This window comes from Peromyscus leucopus, chromosome 1 (assembly GCF_004664715.2).
Source record: "Peromyscus leucopus breed LL Stock chromosome 1, UCI_PerLeu_2.1, whole genome shotgun sequence".
NCBI classification, from domain to species: Eukaryota; Metazoa; Chordata; class Mammalia; order Rodentia; family Cricetidae; genus Peromyscus; species Peromyscus leucopus.
In genome coordinates, this window is record NC_051063.1 from 47,475,683 (window position 1) to 47,502,793 (window position 27,111).

The following is a 27,111-nucleotide window of genomic DNA, read 5'->3' on the forward strand; positions in this document are numbered from 1 at the left end:
CATAACAATTTGTAACCAACATTCTAAACAAAGACAAACATCCATAATCCATTTTTAAAACCTGCTAGCTCAGAAAGGCTGAGAAGCAACCAGACCATCCTCCTTTTTGGCTGGAGAACCAGCAACAGAGGATCTCTCCAGCTGTCCCAAACCAAAAAAGACCAAGAAACTCCAAGTTCCTACCTACTCCCTCCTGTGTGTCTCTTTATCCATCTTCCTGGCTCTTCTGTACTCTGGAAGGCTAATTCCTGTCAACTAGTTGCTGGTTCCACCCTTTGGTCCAAGGTTGATTTTATTAACACATTCTCAGGGTTTCACAGTGCAATCAAATATCTCAACACCTCAGTGGTGCCAGGGCCCTGAGCTGCACAGGGGCAAGTGGTAGAGCCTTTGCTGGGTTATCCACATTCTTCAGCACCCACTGTGAAGGCCAAGGGAAGAGTCGGAGTGGGTCTGATCCCCTCCAGAGGGTACATGCAAATTCTCAGCATCACCAGTAATGGTCTGACTGCTGTGCGATACTGAAATCCACTGTCTTGTATTTTCAGACCTTGAACAGAAACTGCTGTGACTATCAACCTGTAATCTGTGGATTTAGGTTGTTAGCATGGGCAAATAACTGATTGAGAGCAATGGAGAATATGGGGTATTCAGTCATTTTTGAGAAAGTGCTTGCTTTTAAAAGTAATAATAATCATGGTGAAAGATGTTTTATAGCTTCATCTTGCTGCTATAAAACTTTGGCGTGTATAACCAAAGAAATGGAGCAATTATATGCGCACCCAGCCTCGGGACCTAGCACCACTTCCTTTCTAAGCTCAGGAAATGATTTCTACTTTGGGTTGAAAAGAGCTCTGTCCCCTTCCATAATGGACACAATGTGGTTCAGAATAGTGGACTTATTAGCAATTATTGTAAACACTAGTGTATTTAAAATGGTGTTATTCTGTGCATATGGAGCTGATCTCTTTTTACTCTTTAGCCAGTTGACAGATGCGATTTGTAAGTTCATTGAACCACGAAGGAAGTTAAAGCCTCAGCGGAAAGAAAGAAGAAAGGTCACAGCACAGACTGTCTCAGATGGAGATATCAAGATTCTGGTCAGGATCCTGAGGGCCTACAACATTCCTACCAGAAAAAAAATATCTCATAGGTAAAGTGACAGGCTCCAATGTCTGCAGCTGCCAAAGATCTCTCTTCATATGCTAAACATCCTCATTACTTCATCTGTGAAACTTTGTATTTCATTAATGTTTCAGGGCATAATGCCTGGAGATGTGTAGCACAGTGATGGAGCACCTGCCTGGTACATGCAATGCTGTGGGTGTAATGTCTACCACACACACACACACACACACACACACACACACACACACACACACACACACCCATACATACAAATCACATGCATAAAATGAATAAGCTTTCAACCCCTCATTTAGATAGTCAAACCTATTCTTGATGTCACGTAGTAAAAGTTTCTGTCATAGCTCAGAGGTAGAGTGTTTGCATAACATGCTCAAAGCCCTGGCCCAAACCAAACAAATACATTTCAGGGGTGTGAGACTCCGAGAGTAGCCTCGGTGCATGCCTTGGAGGCACTTGCCACCTGAGCATCTTCTGTGTCAACAGGGAGTTCTTCTCGTCCCTGTCCCCTACTGTGGGTTTTAGAAGTTTCTGCTGCCAGCCATTCCATTCACTGTCACAGCAGTGTGCCCTCAGTGTCGGAATCAGAAAGATGGGAAAAGCAGACGGGACACGCATTTTGTTTCAAACGTGGAAAGGTTCGTGTGGTCAGAGTCAGTACAGCCACAGCCTATTCTGCTTAGAGTCTGTAGGTAACTCTACCAAAGTGGGATTTCACCTCTCTTTCCTATATGCACCAAGTACATTTTATTTATATTTTTGGGCACCAAAATAGACATTACCTACCAAAGGCTGGCCAAATGTTGGCCTTGTGAATATTGAGTACCAATTTCATTACATGTATCCTGGATATTTAGGGTCAGGGATGATTGATAAATATATTACTACCCAAATGTCCTAGTAATGGCAGGTATTTCCTCTTCCATGTTTACCATATATGTTCTCTGCTTTTTTTTTTTTTCCAGTTTAGTATAACTCATGAATTCTATCTGTGAAAAACAGACATTTTTCTTACTGGCTGTTAATTTATATTTAAAACCTTGGAGGCTTTTACTTTGTTTTACAAACTACAACCTTATTCCTTGACACAGCTAATTATTTTCACAACCAGTGCACATCTTAGTGTCTATTTGTGAAGAAAGGACATAAAATTTCTGTCATTTTCTAGAGCCATCATCCTGTAGAAGAAAATATTCTAACACCAAAAGAGAGTAGGAAGACTATATTCCCCAAATATCACTTAGCTCACTGTTCCCTTGGTGCTGAAAATCAGAGATCATGTTACCACAGACTAGATCAAGCTTGTACTTAAGTGGTTAGGATCTACTCCACCAGAGCAGTGATGATCGCCAATGTGATAAGACCAAAAAGAAAAGAAAACACACACACACACACACACACACACACACACACACACACACCCCTCTCTAAGATCCAGAGTAATCCTCATGCCTACCAACACTAATATTTTTTGTTTTGTTTTGTTTTTTTGAGACAGGGTTTCTCTGTGTAGCCCTGGCTAACCTGGAACTCCCTGTAGACCAGGCTGACCTCCAACTCACAGAGATCAGCCTGCCTCTGCTTTACCAACACTAATGTTAAAACCGTGTCTCGATGTTGTTTTTCCTGAAGAACTTTGGATACGCCTACTTACTCGAGGTCATCCATGTCTTACCGCAGACATCAAGAAGCTATCAAGTGCGTAGCCTCGAATGACTTCTTAAATGAGGTACTTAACATCTTATAAAGTTCAGTATTGGCTGATTGCTCTCAGTTGCACCTGGGTCTCAACTAGTCTCTTCATATCTACATTACTCAGATTTCAGTTATTTTGCATTAACTAAATAAAGGTATTATTTATTAATGGTATTCATATTATCTCGTTCTCTGCTCTCAGGCCCTGCAGAACAAGGTATAAGCTCCTGACTCACACACAGAATCTTTGATAGTCTAGCTCTTTTTCTGCCAGCCATGTTGTCTTGGCTTCCAGTAGTTGTTCCCTTGGCTGAGAATGGCCTCCACCCATCTCCGTGGGCTCAGCCAGATAAGCATAGCAGTGTTTCAAAGCCTGAGCTCAAGCAGGATTTTCTTTGTGATGTTCATCTGGTCCTCACCCCAGAAACACACCCATGCCCTTTCCTGAACCCCACAGCTGCAAGCTGGTTCTCTTGCTGGATTGCTTACATTTCATGGTACTTACTTGTCTGTTTATTTTTCCCTGGCAAACTTCAAATCTTTAAGGAAAAATTCTATTTGCCTTTGGATCTTTGAAGAGTGCCTAACATAAGACCAATAGATGTTCATTGAATTAATGACTAAACAAGGAAACTAGTTACCAAATAATCTCTTAACTTTTTGCTTTTCTCCATCATGTAAGATATTACAAAAATCCAGTCAGCGTTTACTCTGCATTTCAGGATACTGTGCACCCTTTCATAGAAGTTTCTTTTCAACACACCATTTATCAAACCAATACTGCGAGTGGATTTCATCCATGTTGGAATGAAGAAATCAAAGTAGATTTTATGTAAGTTGGAATCCATTTTCCTGCAGTTCCTAGTCAGAGTAATTCTGTGGTGTGGAAGCATGTTCATGTATGCTTGAGTGAGTGTATATGTAGAGGTAGGTACCATCCACCTTATTCTTGGGAGGGGGTGTTGTGTGAGGCTTTTTTTAGGGAGGCACAAACAAATGTCTGATCATCCCAGATAGGGAACCAATGACAGATAGGGACCAAAGAAATAATTCTACAAAAATCCACCTTGGCAAACCAATGAGTGTACTGTAGCTACCAACATGAGTACAGATGAGGGCTTATTTACAGAAGCATGGATGACTCAAAGGCAGCTGCATCACTAGGAAACACCCCCCAGCCTGGATGCCAAATCAAGAAAACAGCAGTCCTAGAGAGCTCTGCCGAACCTGAAGGTAGCTTGATGGGTCAGGGTATGCTCTTCTCAGCAGTCATTACTGCTTATATAACTTCAGAAATGGGACTTGTAAATCTAATATGTTTCAGGGACTTCCTGAAATTTGTGAGTTGTTTACTTCATGAGTCTTAAGCAGCCTCTCTCTGGGATAGAAATGTTTCAGTTTCAAGGATATCACTATAGAACACAGGGTATCTCATTGTCCTAGTACTCACCAGCCCTTATCAGTGAATTGATCCTGTTATAGAAAGGTGGAGCAGGCTGGGCTTGTAGAAGTGGGTTTCTCTCTTGAGCTACGTGAAGAGACATCAAGACCCACACCAGATACTGCATAGGTTCTATATTCCCAGCTTCCATAACTGTGAGAGAACAGTCTGTTCTTTACAAGTTACCTTGTCTCAGGTGTTCTACAATTGCATAATAGACTGACAGTTTCATCCCTTTATTTGAACTTCTATATAATCTTCTGCTGAGTGAAAACACTATGATTACTTAACCCTTTCTTGTCTTTACCCCCCACCACCACCACTTATTTTTTTTTGCCTTTGCAAACAGCACTGTTCTGTACATTCCTGAACTTGTCTTCTGAAGCATACGGTTTTGAGTTAGTGACTCTCAATTTTTGTGCATTATAGTCCCCTAGATAGCTTCTTAAACATAGATGTCTGGGCCCACCTTCTCAGTTTCTAAGTTTGTAGGTTTAGGGCAGGGCCCAGTAATCTGGCATCTATCAAGATTGTACCACATGTACGTGCTTAATCAGTAGTGGATTTCCTTCCTTTAAAACTTGTAGTGATTTATATTAATGTTTTAGACTACTTACATTTTGTCAAGAATGAGTAAAACCACATTACTCAAAAGACTCATGCATGTAAAAGGCATTTTAATGAAATTTAATAAATCAGATTTCAACTCCCAGAAGAAATATGTCCCCATGTTTCTGCTTGCTTCAAAGAAGAAAAAATGAATTTGGGCTCAAATAATCTCATAACTAAGTGTTTTTAGAAGCAGCCCACACAGGACCCAATAAAAATAGGTCAAACTCCATGTCTACTTTCTCTGATATCTCTGTGTTTTACTGCTGGGCACATGTTTACTGTTTACTTCATGATCAAGTGTCCATAGCTGCTAAACACCAAAACATTTTTCAAATAACATGATTTTATTTCAAATAATAATATTTTATTCAATTTTTAGAAAATTGAATTTCTATTCCTAAATGTAAGATCATTTTCTATGAATCTTTTATATAATTTCATAGTCTATATGACAATCATTTTATGTGATTATTTATATGATTTGATATTATTTATATGTTTTATCTGGTTCCCATGTTAACATATAGCCTCTTCCAACAAATGCTAAGGAAACGCAGAAGAACTGATGTAACCATCTACATGCTCTCTATGGTAACATTGTGCATGCTATGTGGGCTTTCTTACCCAAGATTCCTCTCTCAAAGTGAAAGCTACCAGACAAGACCAGGATGTGTGAGAGAAAGGGGGAGAAGGAGGGAGAAGGAGCAGGATGAGTGGGAAACAATGAAAAGAAATTGTATTTGCTGGAAAAGTTTTAAAGGAAGGTAGATGATCATGTGTGCTTGAAAATACTTGGATTATTAATTTGTTTGTTTGTTTGTTAAGACAGTTTCTTGACATGTAGCCCAGAATGGCCTAGATTTCACTATTTAGATGAAGCTGGCCTTGAACTCCTGTTCCTTCTGCCTGAGCATTCCGAGTGCTTGGATTATAGCCATGTGCCAGTATGCCTAGACAGATACACTACATTAAAGTAATTTGATTAGGAGAACATAAAAGGATCAGTAAGAAAGATACATTTGTCAGTAAACTAAAGGGGAGACCATAGATGCTGGTTCTGATGGTGAGATAAGCCAAAAATGCAGTGGGAACCAGACAGTCAGCTAAGGATCCAACTATTACTTTTTGTAATATTTTGTAATATTTCTGTAATAGAAAATTCTGTCCCAACTACTTGTTCCCTGTGACATTCTAGTGATTAAAAACTATATGCAGGACTGTAGAGTGCTTCAGTATTTGCAGTCTACATAAGGCTCTGGGTTCAATTCCTAGTATTTGAAAAGGAAAAAAAACCTACATGCAAGTGTAACATACAGTGCCAGCACATAAAGAATAATTAGTGAGCTCTACTTTGGAGAAGGAATCGCAGCAAAATTTGAGGTGAATTTGAATATACTATGTAACGTAAGGTAGCACAAAGGACTTGGTAATTTAAGGTGTACCAAATGGACAAACTGAAAAGTGTTTTGAAGATAGTCTTGTCCTTAATTGTGCTAGTAGAGTGCTGTAAAGATACATAGCCTCCCCTGCCTTGGCCTAGGCATTCTTACCATGAAACAAAACCTTAGAGGAACAAAGTAGAAGAATTAGCTTATTTTATTTCTTGGAAATATAAGGAGTATTCAATTTAAAATTGTCAAGGAACTCAGCCAATGTTTTTCAGTGGTCACTGCTGCACCTATTATCAGAAAAGTATGGGTATTATTGGAGATTCGTTGAAGTAGTACTTCCTTCATTTTTTTTTTTAAAGAAAGCTTTAACAATGTCAGTAGCAGTGGCAAGTGTATGGTTAAAAAGTAAAAATATTACCAGGCAAGGGCTGGACTGCTTGCCACTCAGAAACCAATAGTTGGAAGCTCAGGGTTGTGGGCATCCTGGGATGGGGAGCTGTCATCCTCAAAGCTCTATCTTGGGGACAGAGGTACAAAGGGCTCTTAAAGGTGGGGAAAGGAGTAGAGTGAGACCAGGAACAGGAAGGCTACATGCTGGGCAGAGCCATCATCAACATTTCCTTTTCATCTGCTGCCAGACATCTTAGTTGACCTGGACCTCCTGGAACTAATTCCTGAATTTCTTCAGTAAGGCATACTACCTTTCTACAAGTTAAAATCCCACAGCAATGCCCATGTTTTGTATTAGTTGTTGCACAGAACTAGACTAAAGAAGGGTGGTACACACTCTGGTGTAATGTGGTGATCACTAGCTGATCTGGGAATTGTTAACTCCAAAGATGGACTGTCTGGAGTTTTGGTCATTTCAATGAGTCTTCTCTTTAGGATTCACAGTGCAAAGCATTATCTTTCTCTGCTTGGCTCATTTCCCTTAACATGATCTCCAGCTGGACCCATTCTGTTGTCTATTTTTATTTTCATCTTAAGAGAAATGTAAGGTAGATTATGATACTTACTTTAGTTCTAATGAATAGTAGAAGCCAGACTTGAAGGCATATAGCTTTTTCCAAGTTTAAACTTTACAAAGGAAAAGATCATAGTCAATTTATTATACTTTATCAATTACATGCTTACAAAATAAGTGGATTTTGAAAAAAAAAGCCTTAAACATTCAAATGTGCTTCTCTTGTTTTCAGATCACCAGGACATGATTACAGCTTCTCTAGTTTATCAAAAATAAAAGATAATATTCATATCAATGTTTTTGATGAAGTGGTAATTGAAAAACATGAGGTAATATAGAAAATGTCGGGTTAATGTTGAAATAATTATGAGGTCAAACTGAATGAGATCTTGGAACATGTTTGTGAACTTATTTTGTTGTCTGTTTCTGAGACAGGGGCTCATTGTGCAGCCTAGGCTGGCCTGAAGTCACTGTGTGTCCCTGGCTGGTCTTGAACTTGTAGCAGTGCTATTATGAGTATATGCCAGCACGTGTAATTTGCTTTTAATGTGATATATGTAATATTTTCTTAAAAGGGTTTGAGTCAGTGTGCAATAAAGTTAGACAATGACAAACCACTCTAAATATAACAAATCATAGCAACCTATAAGGCGAAGGATGGTGACCAGGCCAGGACTTGAAAGAACAGATGCTTATGACTCAACATTACACACTCAAATATGAGCTTTTTAGTAGTAAATACAGAAAGACTGGCAGAAAACCTCAGATATTTTTTATTTTCTGATCAAAGAAAACCACTCCACACAAGATACCAAGTTGTTTTAGGACCAGAATTTTGTTATGTTTGCTATAATTTTTTAAATTAATGACTGCCTTCCCTGTACATTAGTGAAAAGTCTTAACCCAAAGCCTAGCACCACAACAAGCTCTGTAGGAAGTGTTAGTTTCCTTCCTGTTAGCTTGGCAAGAAAAATATAAAGATGTGTGACCACCCTAGCTGCTGTCTCTGGGTAGGCAAGTTAAGTGCTTTCATATAAATGGCTTTAAAAATCATTGCAACAGTTACTAGGGGTAAGGTCCACCTTGCTCACTGCCTGAGAGTCAGTATTCGGTAGATGGGAGATGGTAGAAAGGAATCAGGATCACTCAAGAGCCTTCCTCACCTCAGAGTTCATTCTTGAGGCACTCAGGTATGCAGAGGGCTTTATCAGGAAGGAAAGGATACACAGAAGCACTCTGCTGAGGACAACACCCTGAAGAACTGGCCCTGTTACCACAGTTTGTTGAAAGGACAGATGATTTTGTCTGGGGGAAGGAAGCTCTAGGTCAGAGAGGATGGATGAGACCTTGCGGTGTAGAGCTCAGGATTGGATCACCAGAAAACAATCTTAGCAACAATGTCTTTAAGCCAGCTTTCCAAGAGTGAACAAACATTCGTATTAAAACTTTAGCCGAGTGGTGGTGGCGCACGCCTTTAATCCCAGCACTCGGGAGGCAGAGGCAGGTGGATCTTCGAGGCCAGCCTGGTCTACAGAGCGAGATCCAGGAAAGGCACAAAGCTACACAGAGAAACCCTGTCTCGAATAAAAAAAACAAAAACAAAAAAACAAAACCAACTTTAAATGATTTCTTAATAAAGGCTGAGGGTAAGGTCTTAAATGGCCATTTGTTGATGGCTTACATCCAAGGATTTACACTGAGTACTTTTCTGATTCCATCTCAGGGACTGGTTTAACAAATGGGAATGAGTTGATTGGCATTGAACTCTTGTAAGTGCTTTGCTTTGTTATGGGTTCAGTCTACATGTGTCGTGTGTTAAGATGTGCTTGGGACAATGTTGGCACTCTAGTTAGAAGAGGAAACTGTGTCCATATTGGCCTTTCCTCATGGACTGCATTGTAGGTAACTGTAGAGGAAACATTCCATTTTCCCATGAAAGATTAGAATGAGCGACAAGCATCTATTTGAAAGACAGTTTGGGTTTATTATTGATCACTATTCTGTTCACAAATGCCTCGTCTCTTTTCTCCTATGTTTTTTCTTCCTATTATCAAATCTTTCCTACTCCCCATGGCTCTCCCTTTTGTTATACGTCTCACAGACACATTCCAGATTTTCAACCCTAGAGATGGCAGAGCTGTCGTGAACTGCATTTGGAAGCTTGGGTTTAACTAAAACTGTAACATAAACAGGATGGCCACAGAGAGAACTTCAATGAATCCAGTGTTCAGATGATGGTTTAAATACTTAGGAAAGGAAATTGGGGTGGGGTGGGGTGTGGAGAGAGTACAGGGGAGAGGAGAAGGATTGAAGGATGGGGAGAAAGGATTCTTTTGTAAGAGTTCACATCATTAGTATATGATTATCAGTAGTCTTCTCATCTTTAATATTATACTGTTAGCCACTTATCATTCCTGACTTTATCCAAGAGCTTCTATTTTTTCTTCTGATTTTATTGTTTGTATCTGTTTTTATTTTTATTTTTATTTTTTTTTTTTTTTTTTTCTCTGTTAGCTTTGCTTTCCTGAGTCACTTGTAGCCAGCTGCTCGAACTCACAGAGATCGCCTGCTCTGCTGAGTCTGATTAAACGTCCCACACGCCCTTTGTATCTGTTTTTAAAAAAGATTTATGTTACTATTTATTTATGTGTCCATGTGCATTTATGTGCATGTGTATGCAGAGGCCAGAGAGATGTCAGATCCCCTGGAGCTGGAGTTAGTTACTGGTGGTTGTAAGCAGCCTGATGTGGGTGCTGGGAATTGAACTCAGGTCCCCTAGAAGTACTTTTGACTACTGATCCTTCTCATCTCACTAGCCCTTATATCTGTTTTTTTTTTTTTTTTTTTTTTTTTTTTTTTTTTTTTTTTTTTTTTTTTTTTTTTTTTTTTTTTTTTTTTTTTTTTTCGACAGTTTCTTGTGTAGCTTTTGGCCTTTTTGATCATTGTAGCCAGCTGCTTACTCACGAGATCCCTGCTCTGCTCCGATCTGATTAAGGCGTGCCACCACGCCCCTATATCTGTTTTTTAAGACAAGATCTTAAAATGTTGTTCAGACTGTCCTAAAACTCACGATTCTTCTGCCTTAGTTCCCCAAAGGGAGGAAGAACAGGTATGCGCCAGCACACTCAAATTCTTTGAGATCAAGGAGCTATGAAATAAAAGGGTGGGGCTTATTTGGCTATAGCAGCTTCTAGTCACAAGGGGTCCTGGGCGACGTCCTGCAGCAAAGCCTGACAGCAGTTGCAAATAAGTCAAAAGGACCTAAAAGCCAGGACATTTTTATATGAAAATGTGGGCTAGGAGAGTGTAAGTCAGTCACAGTGAATTAACACTGGCTGTAGACAAGGGTGGGGAAAAGCGAGACCGGAGGATAGTCCCTAATGAGAGAGACTTGCTTCTGCTTGGGTGGCACTTGTCAGCAGGATGTGGTATTGATGGGATGTAGTGATAACTCAGTGTCTCTTTTTGAGACTCTGTGTCTTTCGCTTTCTATACTGGTAGCAGCTGATCACAAGATCCGCTCTGCTAATGCTATACGTGCGCCACCACTCTGTTTCTTCTGTAACATCCCTCCTCCTCTGACCCTTGGGCTAAAATTTAGAACTTCATGGAACTTCTACCAGATTTCTCAATCTTTTTGAAAAAATTATTTGAAGTTTTATACTTATTCTGTATTTTCTGTTTCATTTATTTCTGCTTGAAATTTTATTACATTCTTCTAATGTCCTTGTGACCGTGACTTCTGGATTTATTTGGGCAAATGTGTTCAATATCTGTTTATTTGTTTGTTTGATCTCTGACTCAATCCTAAGTAATAGAGCCATTCAAAAACTATGCCCTCATTTTCAAACTATCTTGGACTGCATATTTTCTACCTGATTTACCACTATTTTTTTTTTTTTTTTTTTTTTGTATCAGGCTTTTTAGCAATTCTACCCTGATTTACCCACTATTTTTAATTTGCATTCTTTTCTGTATATTTTTTATTATGTATTCTTCCTTAGTCTGCAATTTTTGTATATGTTTTTACATTTTCAAATGTTTGAGAGGTTTCAGTGTAAACTTTCAGTTTTAAATTTTAATTGCATCATTTAGTTGTGTGAGCAATCATATCATTTATTTCCTTGTTTCCAGTTTTGTGGAGCCACTGGTCTCGATCTATGGTGGCCCTTTAACACACCCTAATAAAAAGAGAAGGCCCCACTGGGCAAGCTAGGATACAAAGAAACCACATCCTAAAACAAAAAGAAAAGGGTTATTTTGATTTGCAAGGATTGTGTGCTGAAATGTTAGCATTTCAAAGTGTTCAACTGCCTCTTTGAGAATCTGCCTCCTTGCTGGGCGGTGGTGGCATATGCCTTTAATCCCAGCACTCGGGAGGCAGAGGCAGGCGGATCTCTGTGAGTTTGAGGCCAGCCTGGTCTCCAAAGCAAGTTCCAGGAAAGGCACAAAGCTACACAGAGAAACCTGTCTCGAAACCAGAGAGAGGAGAGAGGGAGAGAAAAGGAGGGAGGGGGAGGGAGGAGAGGGGAAGAGGAGAGAGGAGAGAGAGGAGGAGGGAGAGGGAGAGAGAGAGAGAGGGAGGAGAGAGGGGGGAGGGGAGGGGGAGAGAGGAGAGAGGAGACAGAGAGAAGAGAGAATCTGCTCTCTACCCACCCTACCAGACACAACAGACTCCCAAACAGTCATCTTAAAATCAAATCTTAGCCGGGTGTGGTGGTTCAGGGCTGTACTCCCAGCACATGGGAGGTAAAGAAAGATGTGAAGTTCAAGGTCAGTCTCAACTACATACCTGGGTTCATGGAGAGATCTTGCCTCAAAGGAATAAGACAAAATGAAACAGAAGAACACCCAATGAAATATGGCATGCAAACTGCACCCAAATACACACACACACACACACACACACACACACACACACACACGGCGCGCGCGCGCACATATACAGGGGCGGCGGGGGTGTGGGGGGAGAATAGTTTGTTAAAGCTACCTATGAGTTTGTAAGAATATCCATCTTATCGGAACCGTCTTTGTGAGTTTACCTTAAATGTGCTTTAACAGGACCATTGTCTCAAGAGCTGCAGTGCTCACTCTTACATACAGAAGAACTGGCTGGGCTCCCTCAGCTTCCCTTTCTCAGCGCTTCTGCAGCAGTCCGAGGTAACAGAGAAGTTCTTCGCTAATTATTCCAAGATTTGTTTCTGCCTAGTAAAAGCACTTTCTGACATTTTTTAGTCAGAGTCTGTGACTGACAGGTTACAGGGTTATTAAAATGACCCTATATTACCAAGTTGTGGGGTTTAGAGTACTTACAGAGTGTGACTGTCTCTAGGAGACACCTGTAAACTTACTTCTTTTTTAAAGTGTTTACTAAGACAGAAAAAAAAAAAAAAGCTAGTCCAATGACATAAAGCAAAATTTGTATTTGCATAAAGGCCTTTCTAAGGCCAGACCCAGGTGCCAAGAATTCTGTCTCCCAGTCTTGTTTATCAGTTATACCATGATGATGAGCTCTGGCCTCTGCAAGACCCTCGGAGGCTCCCTCCGCTGTTTCGGTTCAGTAGCAGCAGTGAGCCTGCATGAGCAGCTAGTGTGAAACTCGAGTCTAGGCTCCCCTTTAGGCTCAGTTCCTTCCTTACTGAAAGATCTTAAGCCTGGTAACTGATATCCCGGAAGCTATGCCGGACACCAAGGATTTGAAGAGTCAGAAGTGAATTTCCTGCCTTAAGTTCATTGTCTGGGGTGGGAGGGGATTAACATGTGGTGCAGTGTGGTGTGCTGTAGTGTTTCTGTGGTGGTGTGGGAGGGAGGATCAACATTTTGGTGCAGTTGTATGCTGTAGTGCTTCAGTGGTATATGGGATGGGTCTTGTGAGTGTAGAATAACAGGACCTCCCTCTGCCTGGGCCGCTGGGGCAATGGAGGTGTAGGATCAGAGGAGAAGAATGTTTCAGTAATTTGTTCGGTTTTGTTGTGGGATATATGTACACTGTGTGAAGATATATTGCTGTGATTGGTTTAATAAAAAGCTGAATGGCCACTAGCTAGGCAGGAGGTATAGGCAGGACTTCTGGGCAGAGAGAGGAAGTAGAAGGAGATAATCGAGGTGCAGAGGAGACAACCCATGAGTCATGGAGGGAGTTGGAAACACAGGATGAAAGAAAGGTGAAAAGCTACATGGTAAAACGTAGATTAATAAAAGCAGGTTAATTTGTTATAAGAGCTAATGGAACAAGCCTAAGCTAAGGCCGAGCTTTCATAAAAAATAATAAGTCTCTATGTCATTATTTGTGAGCTGGCGGCCCAAAGGAAGATCTGATTACATTTTTTCTTTCTTGTTTGACTTGCTGAAGTAAATATTTCAATGAATTTCACAAGCACTTTAGGGCATTTGAGTGAAAATGAATCACGTGTACATTACTTAGGACTTGATTAGGCCAGGTACAACAGAAAACCAACCATGGCTGATGTAAGTCAGGGGTCTACTCCCCTCCCCAGTAAAGAAGTCCAGACGCCAGGGGCAGCTGCTCAGGGATATTGTCAAGAACCCAAGCTATCTTTATTCTTCTGCTCCACTGACCTCATTAGGTGTTCTTTATCCTCAGAGTGGCAAACTGTTCGCTACAACTCCAGCTTCGTAGCTGTGTTAGGACCCGAGGCAGGGAGAAAGAGACAGCACTCCCGGTGTCAGGGAAGGAGGTCCCCAGCCATCCAGACTTGTGCTTGCATTTTATTTATGTGACCACAGCCCTTCTGTTATGGTACCAACAGAAACTGTTGACTTTTTTTTTTTTTTTTTTTTAAGAAAGAGATCACAGATAATAGCTGAAAGATAGAAAGATGTTATGGGCAATCACACGAAGCCATGATGGAACATAGTACTGATAGAGATCCCAGAGGTCAGAGGCACAGGACTTCCTATAGCTGTGAGTTTCTTTAGATATCTCTCAGCCTCAGACCAGGCTGTGTGATGGACCGGTAGTTAAGAAGTGTGGGTTTCAAAGATGAACACATTTGGATTATAATCCTGGCTCCACTATTCGTTAGTTCTGTGATCTTTCACAAGTTGCAACAACTCTCCAAACCTCAAATTTAATACTTCAAGTCAAGGTAGGGGTGGGAGCTGCCTCACTGAATAGAACAGCCTTCACCAGCACGTGGTACAGGGCCTTGCACATGTGAGGGCTCGGTAAGCATCAGCTGCCATCGCCACCATGATTCATGGCTCCCTCCTCCAACCTCCTCACTTACATTCCTGATCCCTGTTTCCATTAGCCTTCCTCGGGGCTGTTCTTCCTGCAGTTACTCCCCCTCTACACACACACACACACACACACACACACACACACACACACACTCCCACTCCAGACTCAAATGCAGAATGTAGCATGATCTTTCAGCATCTTCTTTGAGCCTAAATTAGATTTTCTTGTTTTAAGGTTTGATTCTGTATATGTGTGTGGGTATGTGCTCGTGAGTCCAGATGAGGGCATAAAACCCCCTGGAGCTGGAGTTGCAGGCTGTTGTGAGCCCCTGACATAGGCACTGGGAACCCCACTAGAGTCCTTTGGAAGAGCAGCATATGCTCTTAACTGCTGAGCCATCCCTCCAGCCCCTTAAATTAGATTTTCTAAGAGTTTTTATCACTGTGGTGTGGTAACCTGCTTCTTTGGTTCATCCTTTTCTTACTTTTTCTCTCTTTGCATAATACATATTGGTCAGGGATCCAAGGTGTCAAGAGTGCCCATTGATCACCCCAGAGAGCCTGATTATTCCCCAGCAGGAACCCATGTCGCTGTAAGCCAAGTCTCTCCTGGGGAGAAGACTGATCTGGGATATAGGTTTGGCTGATGTTGATTCTAATCACGTGTTCTTTCAGATTAGCGGGACATTTCAAGTGAACATTCCACCTACTTTGCTTGGGTACACCTGGAGTAACACTTATGTCCCTCCTAGAGAAGACTGCAGTGGGCAGAACCCAAAAGAATGCACCTTCCTGAATATTTTTGCTACAATTGAACCTCAGCTATCATATATCACGTTCAATCCGAAACTAGATGAGGTAGGTTTCACACTGAATTATTCTGAGACAAATCATCAAAAAAGTATAAACTGTCTTTTAAAAACCAGTAGTAATTTCAAAGTTATCAGAAGTAAAACACTGGTTTTTCTCTTATCTCCTAAGGAGGAAGGGAGCAGCACAGTTTGAACTATTTTAAATCTGATTCTAGTTTTCAGATCAAACAGACATTTTGCAAAGAGCACAGACTTTTACCAAGAACTGTAAGGCCATGTTTCCCAACCGAAGAGTCGTGACCACTGTTTTTAATGGTGAAGGGATGCAGGTCTTTGTTACAAGATACATCAAGGCATTGAATCCACCACAGCAACTTCTGGATATATTTCTTCATGACTCAAATGCAACCCTTGTGAGTGACATTTTTTTTTCTTTCAGTTATTGTTTTTAGCAGCTTCATCAAGATCATGGAGCATGTGTGAAGAATCAGGTATATCTTTTATGTGAGGATCAATCTAGGTGATTTGTTCTCTTCAGACAGTTTATGTTATTTATGAGTTACAAAGCTCTCTTAACAGGAGCTAAAAATCAAAGTCTGGATTTAGGTTGCTTTTTACTGTATGCAGAATATTCCTTTTCACTGTGTGAATATATGTCGCTGTGATTGGTTTAATAAAGAAGCTGAGTGGCTGACAGCTAGACAGGAGAAGGTTAGGAGGGAGAACCCGACTAAGGATGCTGGGAAGAAGGAGGGCGGAGTCTCGAGTCACAAGCAGACACAGAGAGAAGCAAGATGGACATGCCGTACTGAGAAAAGGTACCAAGCCAGGTGGCAAAGCACAAATTAAAACATGAGTTAATTGAGAATGTAAGAGTTAGCTAGTAACAAGCCTGAGCTATTGGCTGAGCATTTATAACTAATATTAAGTCTCTGTGTCGGTTATTTGGGAACTGGCAGGTGGGAAAGAAAAGTCCACCTACAGCTGTACTCTGCTTTTCTGTTGTTTCTTCATGCTGCTTGGTGTAACACCACTGCCCTGGAGAGAGCAGTATTCTTGTGTGCTTGTGGAGCATTGTGGGGCACGTAACTTAACCACATGAAGTCATCAGTGTAACAAGTCACAACCGGGCGTAAATGGCACCTGTCACACATCACTTTGAATGTTAAAGAACCGTCTGTGTTGTCATCCTTCCTCCTTTCTTGCCTTTGAGTCTTAGTCTGCCACATTCTAGTGGGGAGGGGGATCCCCAGTGTGACTTCTGTTGTGGAGGAAGCAGGTCACAGCTGTCTCCTGCCACAGCAGCTTAATGCAAGTTTATAAGAAAAGGAATTCGGAAAGAGTTTGAAGCAAAAGCAACTCAAGCCTCCACTGCTTCATGCCTTTTTAAAAATGTCGACCTGTTGATGCAGTGTTCTAGTATTTTAAATTCTAATAATTTATTACAATAAAACATAGCACCTAGCAAGTGCTCTCTAGGTCAGGCCATTTGGGCCCAATCACCAGAGACTCATGTAGCATATCTTGGTGAGCCTGAACAAGTTATTTCATCACTCTGAGCTTGTTCCTCGGTCCCCTGAGAGGCCTGTAGTGTGCTCTGAGAGAATGCTCGTAAAGCACTGTGCTGGACAACGGACATACTCAGTGACTGTCAGTTACTGTTATTCCAGGACCGTATTGCTCGATTTGTATCTTTGATTCCTTTTACGACAGAAACATTGGATGAAAATGATGGTTTTGACATATGGATGACATCAGAGGTAACAAATGACACTTTATAGTCATTTTAAATGTGTAATATTTCTCACTTGTCTTTCCTCTTAAAGTAGCACTTCTTATCCAGTGTTCTGTCTTGTGAGCTGTGAAAGTATTTGATAACTTGTGTATACTTTCCAGCTCCCTAATAATTTATGAAAATAATTCACTAAGATGATTTGTTTTCAAAATTCAAAGTAATTCCTCATGAATATTTTTATTCCATGGGAATTTTAGCAGTGCAGTATTATGACATCCTCCAGAGAGCAGTGGATTGTCTCTGTGGAAATGGCCAGACTGATATCTACAGTAAGCATGTCATTTCTCAAAAGTGTTCCCAGTCCCCTTCTCTGGATGGAGAACTCCTGTAACTGTGCTCTTCTTTAGCATCCATTTCTGGTTCTTTGCAGACGGATTGCCAAGTGGAGTACAGGACCCATGCAGTATTTGTCACGTACTTAATATTATCTGGAATTTACATTTAACTGGGATTCGATAATTTTTTTCCAAACCCTAATTTTAGTATTTCTTCCATCCTACCTTAGCTTTTATTGAGTTGCTTTTAAATTGACCCCACACTCAAACTGTATAAACATCTACCTCAGTGATGATCTCTTTGAAGCAGAGGGACACCTGGTTTCTATTTCTTCTCATATTTAAATTTAGCAAACATCCAACACATATTTTCTTTTCTTTTTTTTTTTTTTTTTTTTTTTTTTTTGGTTTTTCAAGACAGGGTTTCTCTGTGTAGCTTTGCGCCTTTCCTGGAGCTCACTTGGTAGTCCAGGCTGGCCTCGAACTCACAGAGATCCGCCTGGCTCTGCCTCCCAAGTGCTGGGATTAAAGGCGTGCGCCACCACCGCCCGGCCCAACACATATTTTCAATTGGATAATACAAATGTAAAAAAGATCATAAGAGAGAGCTGGGTATGGTGTTATTTGCTTTAATCCCAGCACTGAGGAGGCAGAGGCCAGCCTGGTCTACATAGTGAGTTCCAAGACAGCCATGGAAATGTAGTAAGACTCTAACAAGATAGATAGATAGATAGATAGATAGATAGATAGATAGATAGATAGATAGATAGATAGATAGATAGATAATGATAATAATAATAATAATAATAAATAATTTTTTTTAAAAAGGGAGAGAGGGACACTTTGATCTGAAGCTGACAGTTCTACTGGCACTTACCTAGATTTCTTGAAGGGGCTGGATTTGGGCTAAAACAAACTAGGACGTACAGAACTAACTTAATACTTGGCTTCTCTGCCTTCCACTAAATGGGACTAAAGTGGACATATGCAGATGGCTTTGCTCCAGGATCCAACAATTGGTAGTAGGTTTTCTGTACCTCAATGGCAGGTTTCTCCACTGATGCAGTGAGCCTGATCAAACTCAGTTGAAAAAGTAAAAGAACAGGTTTATTTTGAGCAAAGCAACTCCTAGGTGAGTCCTCCAGCCCCCAGAGATCGAGGTGGGAGAAGGGGCAGGAGAAATCACATGCCCAAACTAAAGGAGGGAGCTTAAATACCCTGTAGGCAAGGGGTGATGATGTATCCTCCGTAAGCTGGGCTTGTGCCCAAGTATGGTATGCTTTTAGGTGGGGTCTTGGGCCACTGACAACTTCAAGGGAGGAGTTATGGGTGGCCACCAAGAAGGCAGAACTGGGCTTTTGGAGCCTTTTCAGCCTCTGAGAGGGTGGGGCTTGGAGAGAGAGGAATGGGGCTTTCCAGGTCAAGCAGAAGTGAGCTGGAGGTTCCAGTCAAACAACTGGAACCTGGCAGAAATCAGAATGCTGGTATTTAGTCTAGATTCTTTTGAGACTATCTAATCAAAACATGTTCAAGGGTATTATGGTCCTGTTGAGCATTAAAGAAGCTGAGCTGAAAACAAGCGTTCAGTCATACCCTGAGCACCACCTCCCTGGCCCCACCCATGAATATAAGGTGTTACTACATGCTTGAGATTCCCCTTAGCTAATGTTTCTCCTTACTGTCTCTCCTAACCCTGTCATCTAGTGTCAGATGCAGCCAGTACACATTGGTGTGGTTGTATCTCTTGTTATGCTTCTGTAAGATGTTTCCATGCTGTTGAATAAACAGTTGATGCCAGAAGCCTGCCAGCATCCTCATCCCACCCCATCTGCCTGGCCCTCTCTGGGGCTGTAATGATCTGGAGAGTATGTGTGTCGTCTGCATGTTATCACTGCTACTCAACAAAAGATTGCTGCTACTGGGTCTGAGGGTGCACAGTAAAGAAACTGCCTACATGACCACCCCATGATATGGTTCAGGTTTTTATTGTAGATATGAGAGAGAGAACAGCCAAAGCCATCTGAAGCAGTGAGGACAAAGAGAAAAGGAAGTAAACTGAACATTGCCAGCAGACTGGACATGGTCAGGGCTGTCTGCAAGAGAGGGGAGAATAGCAGGACATAGAGAGTAAGAGAGAGAACAGTGAAAATAAGAGAGAGTTGGTGAGAGTAAGAGAGAGAAAGAAGACAGCAAGAGATAGAGAGAGAATAGGTACATAAGAGAGAGAATAGTGGGAATAGCAGGGTAGAAGAAGGATGAATAGCCAAGGGCAGGGAAGCCTGAGAGCTGGAGGGAGTTGAGGGTGAGGAGGAGGTGAGAAGGGCTAGGATGTTAGTGTGGACTTTGTAATGTGTGACAGGTACTTGTGATACTGAGGGAACCTGGGGGCCAGCATGTGCTCTGATGACGTGTGGTAGGTGCCACAGGTAGCCATGTGTCCCTTTTGCCAGAGGTTAGAGAAATGGCTTTTTTGGCAAGTGGGAACAGATTTCACAAGTGCCCAAAGAATGTGGGCTTTCATCTACGCACCAAGAATCCTCCTCTAGTCCAGTTTGAACTCATTTCTGGATATTTGGACATCCTGAGAGACCTAACAGCTAGCTATCATTTGAACATTTAAGCCACATCTTTATATTTTTTTCAACAAAAGCCAGAAATTCAAAGTTTTACACAAAATTTTGCTTTTAAAAGCATTATAGGGACTAAGCCCAGGCATGGTGGCAAATGCGTTTAATCCCAGCACTCTGGAGGCAGAGAGAGGCAGATCTCTGTGAGTTCAAGGCCATCCTGGTCCACATAGCAAGTTCCAGGATGGCCAGGGCTACCCAGAGAAACCCTGTCTCAAAAAATAAAACAAACTGTAGGGACCAAACCCCCTTATGATGATGAGTCTTTGGTCACTGGCTGATTTCCCTGCTGTCCCAGCTCCTTCTTGCTCTACAGTCTTACTTGGCAACCAGTATTTGATCTCTTACCTGTAGCTCAGCGTTCAGCTCTATAGGGTACAGAAGTTTCTATTACACTTCCTGATTGGGCATCATCTAACTCATATTTCTTTCTTTCTTTGAGTCAAATACTATATTGGTAAAGGACAGACTGTAGCTTTGGGGCCCCAAATATTGCTTTTCTCCAGATCTGTGTGATTCCTTATCAGATACACTTCCTTGGAAGCTCAGGGCAGTATACTACTTGTCCTGAACAAAAGTGCCTCGCTTTGGGTATAAATTGTCTGGCCACTCTACGTAATATTCATATTAACTGTCCCATCGTCAGAGTGGCCTGGTGCTCCAAGTTATTGTTCTCCTCTTCTTCTGCCTCACTGAAGCCAGAGTGTTAGGTTGTGTTTTCATAGTAGCAGCTGGTAAAGTCAGGACACTAAGACTGAAGGGAAGTGTAGGGCTCTAAACGTGTTGCTTACTCTACTTGACTTTCTCTTTCCTTTCTCCTCCTCTTCTTCCTTCTTCTCCACCTTTTAACTATATTGTAGTATTCTTGTTGCTCCTCTTTTGCCCAGTGCTGCATTAGTTTGGCTATTGGAAATAAGGAAGAGCACGCCATACTTCTCTGTAATTTCTTCCTGTATTTCGGAAAGAAGGCATTGGTGCTCCTGGGGACCTCAGTCCTAGAGGTAAGTGCTGGGAAAGTGTGAACAAAACTAAACCAGATTTAAGCTGTATATCTGATAGACTTTCAGCGACCTAGAGAGTCTCAGGGGCAAACATTTGTGACTTGAGGATAATGGTAGTCCACCAAAATTTTTGCAGTGTGAAGAATAGCTTTTTTTAATCCTGGTAAAACAGTGCTGCTTTAAAGGCCACTGGGGCTATTAAATTACATCACTCAGCAGCAGCTGTTCATGGCACGTGTGCAAGGAATGGGATCGAGGTTATGCAGCAGCATCAGTGCATGGAGCTGTCCTCATCCACCACCATCATTCTGGGTTTCAGATACATCGGAAGTCCTTGAACAAACACAACAATGGTGTCTTCCAGGATTTACCCTTACAAGAATGGATGAGAAATACATCCTTACTAATAGGAAACATTTTACAGCTCGATTTATATACTTGTGAATATATCCTGCCCGAAGCTGTTCTTTGTAGCTGTTTCTAGCCCTGCATGGATATCTGTCCACATGTCAGCATTTCCAGTCTTAGGTCTTCTGTTGTTGTTTTGTTACTAGGTCTTATTTCCCAGTATCCTTTGCCATTGCTTAATACTTGTCAAATTTGTTAATGCCCCATTTGATCCTCTGCTGTAGTTGTGAATGCCACTAGGTGGCAGTAAACACACAACTAGGTCTCAAATACATTAATTTGAATCCACGAAGGAATGCCATAGGAGGCCGGTTTCACCTCAATTCTGTGGTTGGGGTGAAGCCCCTTCTTTACTATGGAGAAGCATAGTGAAGAGTAAGAGCTCTGGGCTAGAGGCTAGGGATGTCAGGGTACACAGAGCAGGGTTGAGAATGGCTGGGTTGGGGACAAGGGTTAATACCCAGCAGCTGTATTTGGGTCTGAGCTCAGCTTTGTTTACCTCTCAGATCCTAACCTCTGCCCAGAAGTACAATCCTACCTCTCATGATCACTTTAGTCCCTTAAATTCTGATTTCTCATGAAAGAGGGGCAAAATAAATGTTCCCAACTCACAGAATTGAGAGTGAACTAAAAAATCAGTGTGAGTCTTAGCCTAAACAATAAATGTTAAATTTATCTTTACTTGAACTATTTATTTTTCACTAAGAAAGTATCACCACTAAAAAGAAACATGTAGAGTAAAATAATTATTTTTGAAAAACTTTACAAGTGTATTTATTATTGAGGAGGCACATGCCACAGCACACTTGTGATGGTCATAGGAAAACTTTAGAGTGCCTTCTCTCCCGCCTTCACACAGGGTCCTGGGGTCAGGCCAACAGGCTTTTACCTGCTCAGCCACCTCACTGGCCCCATAACCAATTCTTAGTATCTTTTCTAAATAAGTATTTATTATTAGCGTGGGCAGGGGGGCAGCATGCCAAGGTGCACATGTGGAGGTTAGAGGAGAACTCTGTGGGGCTGTCCTTGCACTTTTACATGAGTCCCCAGGATCAGGTGGCTAGCCTTGCATGGCAAGTGTCTACCCACGGAGCCAGCTCCCCAGTCCCGGCTTCCTAGTCATCAGATTGCCTTCCTGTATCCTTCAGCTTCTAATTCCAAGTCCTGCTCTCGATTTTAATTTAGTGGATTTTAAACTACTTTAATGATTCCCTCTTAGCCTTAGGCCAGTCTCTCTCCCCTACTCTGCTGGGTGTTCAGTCTCCAAGTATATTCTAACCAAGTGAGTCCCCACAGTTCTTTTGTGTGAATTAGACAAAAGTGATCCTGTCACAAAATGCTTTAGAACTGTTAGAGAGTCATCAGAGCATATTGATTTTGTCGAGTAACATATTTTATTGCCACTAATGTACCCTACAGAACCTCCAATGGTGGCACTGGGTCACAGGGTCTCTTGTTTTAAATCCTCATACTACCTGGGTCTCAGGATTTCTGGAACTTTCTAGATTTTGGGGTTTTTGCTGTTGTTGTTGTTTTTCAGAGTTTTGTTTTGTTTTGCTGCTAGGTTGTTTTTGTTTTGTTTTGTTTTTTAAAAAAAGGAGCCAAATTTTTTAAACCCCCAAAGAAAACTTTCAAAGCTCAGAATAATTATAGAGAAGGTAGTCAACAAATACAGCAAATATGACTGAATCCTATTCCCTATGCAGGGGCACGTGGCTTATGTGTTAACCCAAGAAACTGGTGAGTCTTTGCTTTGGAATCCATCAACAGGGCAGTGTCATAAGCAGTTTGACCCATTTTGCCCCTTGCAAAGTGTGGACTGTTTGTTCAACGATAGAAATGTAAGTATATGAAGGAAATACTTTTAGTTTACTTTTAGTTATTTCTTCACGTCATCCTGAGCACATATTAGAATCACCCAGGAAATTTGAAGTGGTGGTACTCAGAAGTCTGTGGGGCCAGGGATCAGGCCAACTTTTACCCTTAAAGCCAGTCGGTAGAACTTCCAACAGTGGCACTACCAAGCTAATGCTGCCCTTGCAGCACCCTAGAATCGGCTCCTCCCTCAGGCCTCCCTTGGCTTTGGCCACTTTGTTGAGTACCAGGCTGTAATATTTTGCACCATTCTTACCCACCATGTCTTGTGTTTCCATGGGCTTGCACTGACTTTTTGTTAATGTTTTTATAGGTCTGGTTTAATATTCAACAAAATAATACACCAATGGCTGTGCATTTTGACTATTCAAAAGAAAGCTTCTGGAAACAGTTGCTGCCAAAAGACTTTCAGGGGACAAAAGCCCAAAGTGTACAGGTAAATAAATACTCTTTCAAGTGTGTCTGCGTAAGTGTTAGTGTTGCTTCTAATCTTTGTTAGTTGTGGCAGCCCCTTGGTTGTTGAATTGCTTGGCATTGTTCACCCAAAATGAATCTTCTCTGCCATCCAAATTACATTTGGGCTAATTTGACCCCATTCCTGTATCTGCGGGGAAAAAAAGAATTTGAGGGAAAAAATATAATGTTGAGTGTTATTTAGATTTTATAACCTTTTCCCCATCAGAAATATAGCATGTAATGTTCAACATGGCATAGTAGGTTTTTACATCAGTGATGATCAAGTATAAAAAATGATAAATAAGAGTGGTCTCTGAATCACAAACCATAGTAGTTGTCTTGCAGAATGAAAACAGGACAGAAATAGTACAGTGAGTGAGGCTGAAGCAAGGATGGCAACAAGGTCTATAATCACTTCAGCAAGAGAGGGAGTAGAGCAGGCAGTCCTTCTGAAGCCAGGGACTATGATGGAGCTCTCCTCCTATTTTGAAATAAGATGGGAAGAAAAAGCCCTGGTGTTCAGGAGGCAGGAAACCAGAACTGACCCAGGATCTAAATGTTGTGGCCAGCAGATCTGTGCTGTGATCAGTAGTACTTTCTGGATGGAGGGCTGGAGAGGCAGAGGGAAGACAATCACAAAGTCCACAAATGAGGAGCTGTGGGCCAAGAGAAAGGGAGGGGGACAGTGAGGAGGAACAAGGAGGAAAAGAATAGACTACAGGCAAAAGACAATTCATAGAAGCAGACATTCAGATGCACAGCCTCACTTATAATGGGGGAAATATAACTTGAAGAAAAAGATGTGTGATCAACCAAGTGTTAGCAAAAAGCAGAGAAATGGGGGAGGTGTAAACTGCCTGATAATGTGATAAAGCTGAACACGCTCAACTTGTGATCCACCAATTACACCCTCTAGCTGTGTGCCCTAGAGAACATGCACCGGGAGAAGACCACAGTGGTCAGCAGAGAACCAAATGGCATGGATGAACAGAATGAAATAGCGAGGAATTAGAAACAGTTCACAAGTAGAAAAATGGTTTGTGAGCTGTGAAATACTCATACAATGAATTCTTCCACAGCCCTGGAAAATGTTTGAACCAGTTTGCAGAAGTTCTCAATCTGTGCATGAATTATCATAGAATATATGGGTGAATCTGCCTATCACTAGTTTTTCAAGCTCCCCAATTCCAATTTCAATTTCTAGCCAAGGTTAAGAAGTGCTGGCCTAGAGCTATGCATATTAACAAGAATGGGTATAAAAAGTGTAATGTAAATAATACACAAAGCATAAAACCATTTAAGTTTGAAAACACATTGTGTATACACATATATACACACTTTTATATACAATAGAGTTGGAAAGGCATTTATAGAAATGCTAAGTACCAACTTCAGGTCAGAGGTTACCTGTTGACTGGAGGGGTTTAGAACAGTATCAGAGAACAGTATACACAGAAGGATATAGAGAGAGCTTAGTATATGTATGTGCTGACTCTGAGGAAACACTTCCCAAATATTTCACCTCAATGATGCTGGCCTCTTCTTAATCACAGCTGGTTCTTCAGCCCCAGCTGACCAGCGTCCATTGTCCCAGCAAAGCAAAGGTTTTGCTTTAGTGGTTCTGGTCTCTTGTTAATCACAGCTGATTCTTCAGCTCCAGCTGATCAGACACCATAGCTTCTTCCCACAAATGGCCTGGCAGTCTTTGCTTCCCTCTGAAGCTTCGCAAGCCAAGGCTTTATCATCTGCATTGTTTTCAACATTCTTCTCTTCTAAGCTCCTACAGAACAGCCCACTGAGCTCTCAACACTCAGTGGCTTTCCTAGCCCAAAGTTCCAAAGTCCTTTCACAGTTCTTCCCAGCAATAGTGCACTATCCTGGTACCAGTTTCTGTCTTAGTCACTGTTCTATTGCTTTGAAGAGACACCATGACCAAGGCAACTATTATACGATAATGCATTTAATTGGAGGCTTGCTTACAGTTTCAGAGGTTTAGTTCATTATCATCATGATGGAGTATTACAGCATTCAAGCAGACACTGGAGCAATAGCTGAGAACTACATATATATAAAGAACTATCTTGTTTTTGTTCTTTTTTAAAAAAATCTAAAGTAAGGACCAGGGATGTAGCTCAGTGGTAGAGCATTTTCCTATCATGCATGAGGCCCTTGGTTCGATTCTCAGTACTGCAAAAATAAATAGATAGATAAAATAAAAACTAATGAATAAAAATCTAAACAAATATAGAATAAGGCAATGATTATATATAGCCAAGTGGCCATATGTTGGGTATGTATTCATTATGTGAATCTTTCTCCATGATTGTCTGTGAATTCAAGACAACTCATAGTACTAAAAGGAACACATAACCCCAGGGGGCAAAGTTAAAAATACCAAGGAATATAGAATTTTCCCCACCTTCAAAGTCTTTTTCCCCATCTCCTAAGAAATAACTACTGTCCGCCAGTTCCTTGTGCATTCTTCTAAACATTCTCCACACAGATCAAGCATATGTATGTATTTTTGTATTTCCTGTTTGAAGTGCCATTTTTAAAAAGGGGAAATGTGCTTATCTTTCTTGAGCAAACCACAAGTACAGTCTGCGTCCATGCTTCCTCTGCCACTCTCTAGCCTGGGCCGCAGCACGGCTGCCTCCTAGAGAGAATAATCTATTCTGAGGTTTGTGTTTTGTTTGTTTGGGTTTTGCCTGTTTAGTCATTTCTTGTCTAGTCAGGTGGTGTTGAGTTGGATATAGCTGCCACAAGGTAAAATACACATTCCTAATTTTTGACGTATGTTTTCAAGGAGGAAAAACAAACAACTGAACCCCAAGCACTAGCCCTGGGGGTGGGGGTGGGGGGGATGATGAGTGCTGCTGCAGAAGTCATGAATATGTGGGGTGGTTTTGTTTGCTTGTTTGTTGTTTGGGGGGAGCTCTAGGAGGAGGAGGGAGGAGAGTTCCGGGGCCTCAGGAAAGTGAGTGACAAGCTAAGTGAGTGGAACTTGTCTCCTTGGAATTCAGGGAAAAGAATGACCTCCAAGGGACAGCTAGCAGCAGCAGCAGGACCTGCAGTGGCCAGGAAATGTCTTTCCAGGAGCTTCCAGAACATCTTGGTTGCTGCATGAGCAGAGATGGGTTGAGGGATGAGCAAATGCTGGTAGAGACTTAAGCTTTAGTCGACAGGGAAGTCAGAAGCCAACGTCAGTCACTGCAGGAGGCCATAATCAAATGTAATTTTTCAAAAGCTTCTGTGCTGTTGGCCTTGACTATCTGTTGACTTTTTATGGTACCTGGAGCTGAACCCAGGGCTTTGTGCACACAAGGCAAGCAACCATTGAGCTGGATCTCTCTCCAGTCAGTCTCCTGCCTTACCACACCCATCCCAGAATAAGCCACTCGCTGACCACT

General features: G+C 41.5%; 1 protein-coding gene across 1 annotated transcript in view; it reads left to right on the forward strand.

Moving 5' to 3' along the window:
* Cc2d2b (coiled-coil and C2 domain containing 2B) overlaps nt 1-27,111 on the forward strand; it is a 106,445-nt gene that overhangs the window by 73,915 nt on the left and 5,419 nt on the right. Inside the window, 11 exon segments of the mRNA XM_028889402.2 lie at nt 983-1,153; nt 2,779-2,875; nt 3,564-3,673; nt 7,482-7,578; nt 12,311-12,409; nt 15,128-15,310; nt 15,480-15,677; nt 16,935-17,024; nt 20,849-20,962; nt 23,077-23,211; nt 23,559-23,681. Coding sequence (XP_028745235.2) covers nt 983-1,153; nt 2,779-2,875; nt 3,564-3,673; nt 7,482-7,578; nt 12,311-12,409; nt 15,128-15,310; nt 15,480-15,677; nt 16,935-17,024; nt 20,849-20,962; nt 23,077-23,211; nt 23,559-23,681 — 1,417 coding nt within the window.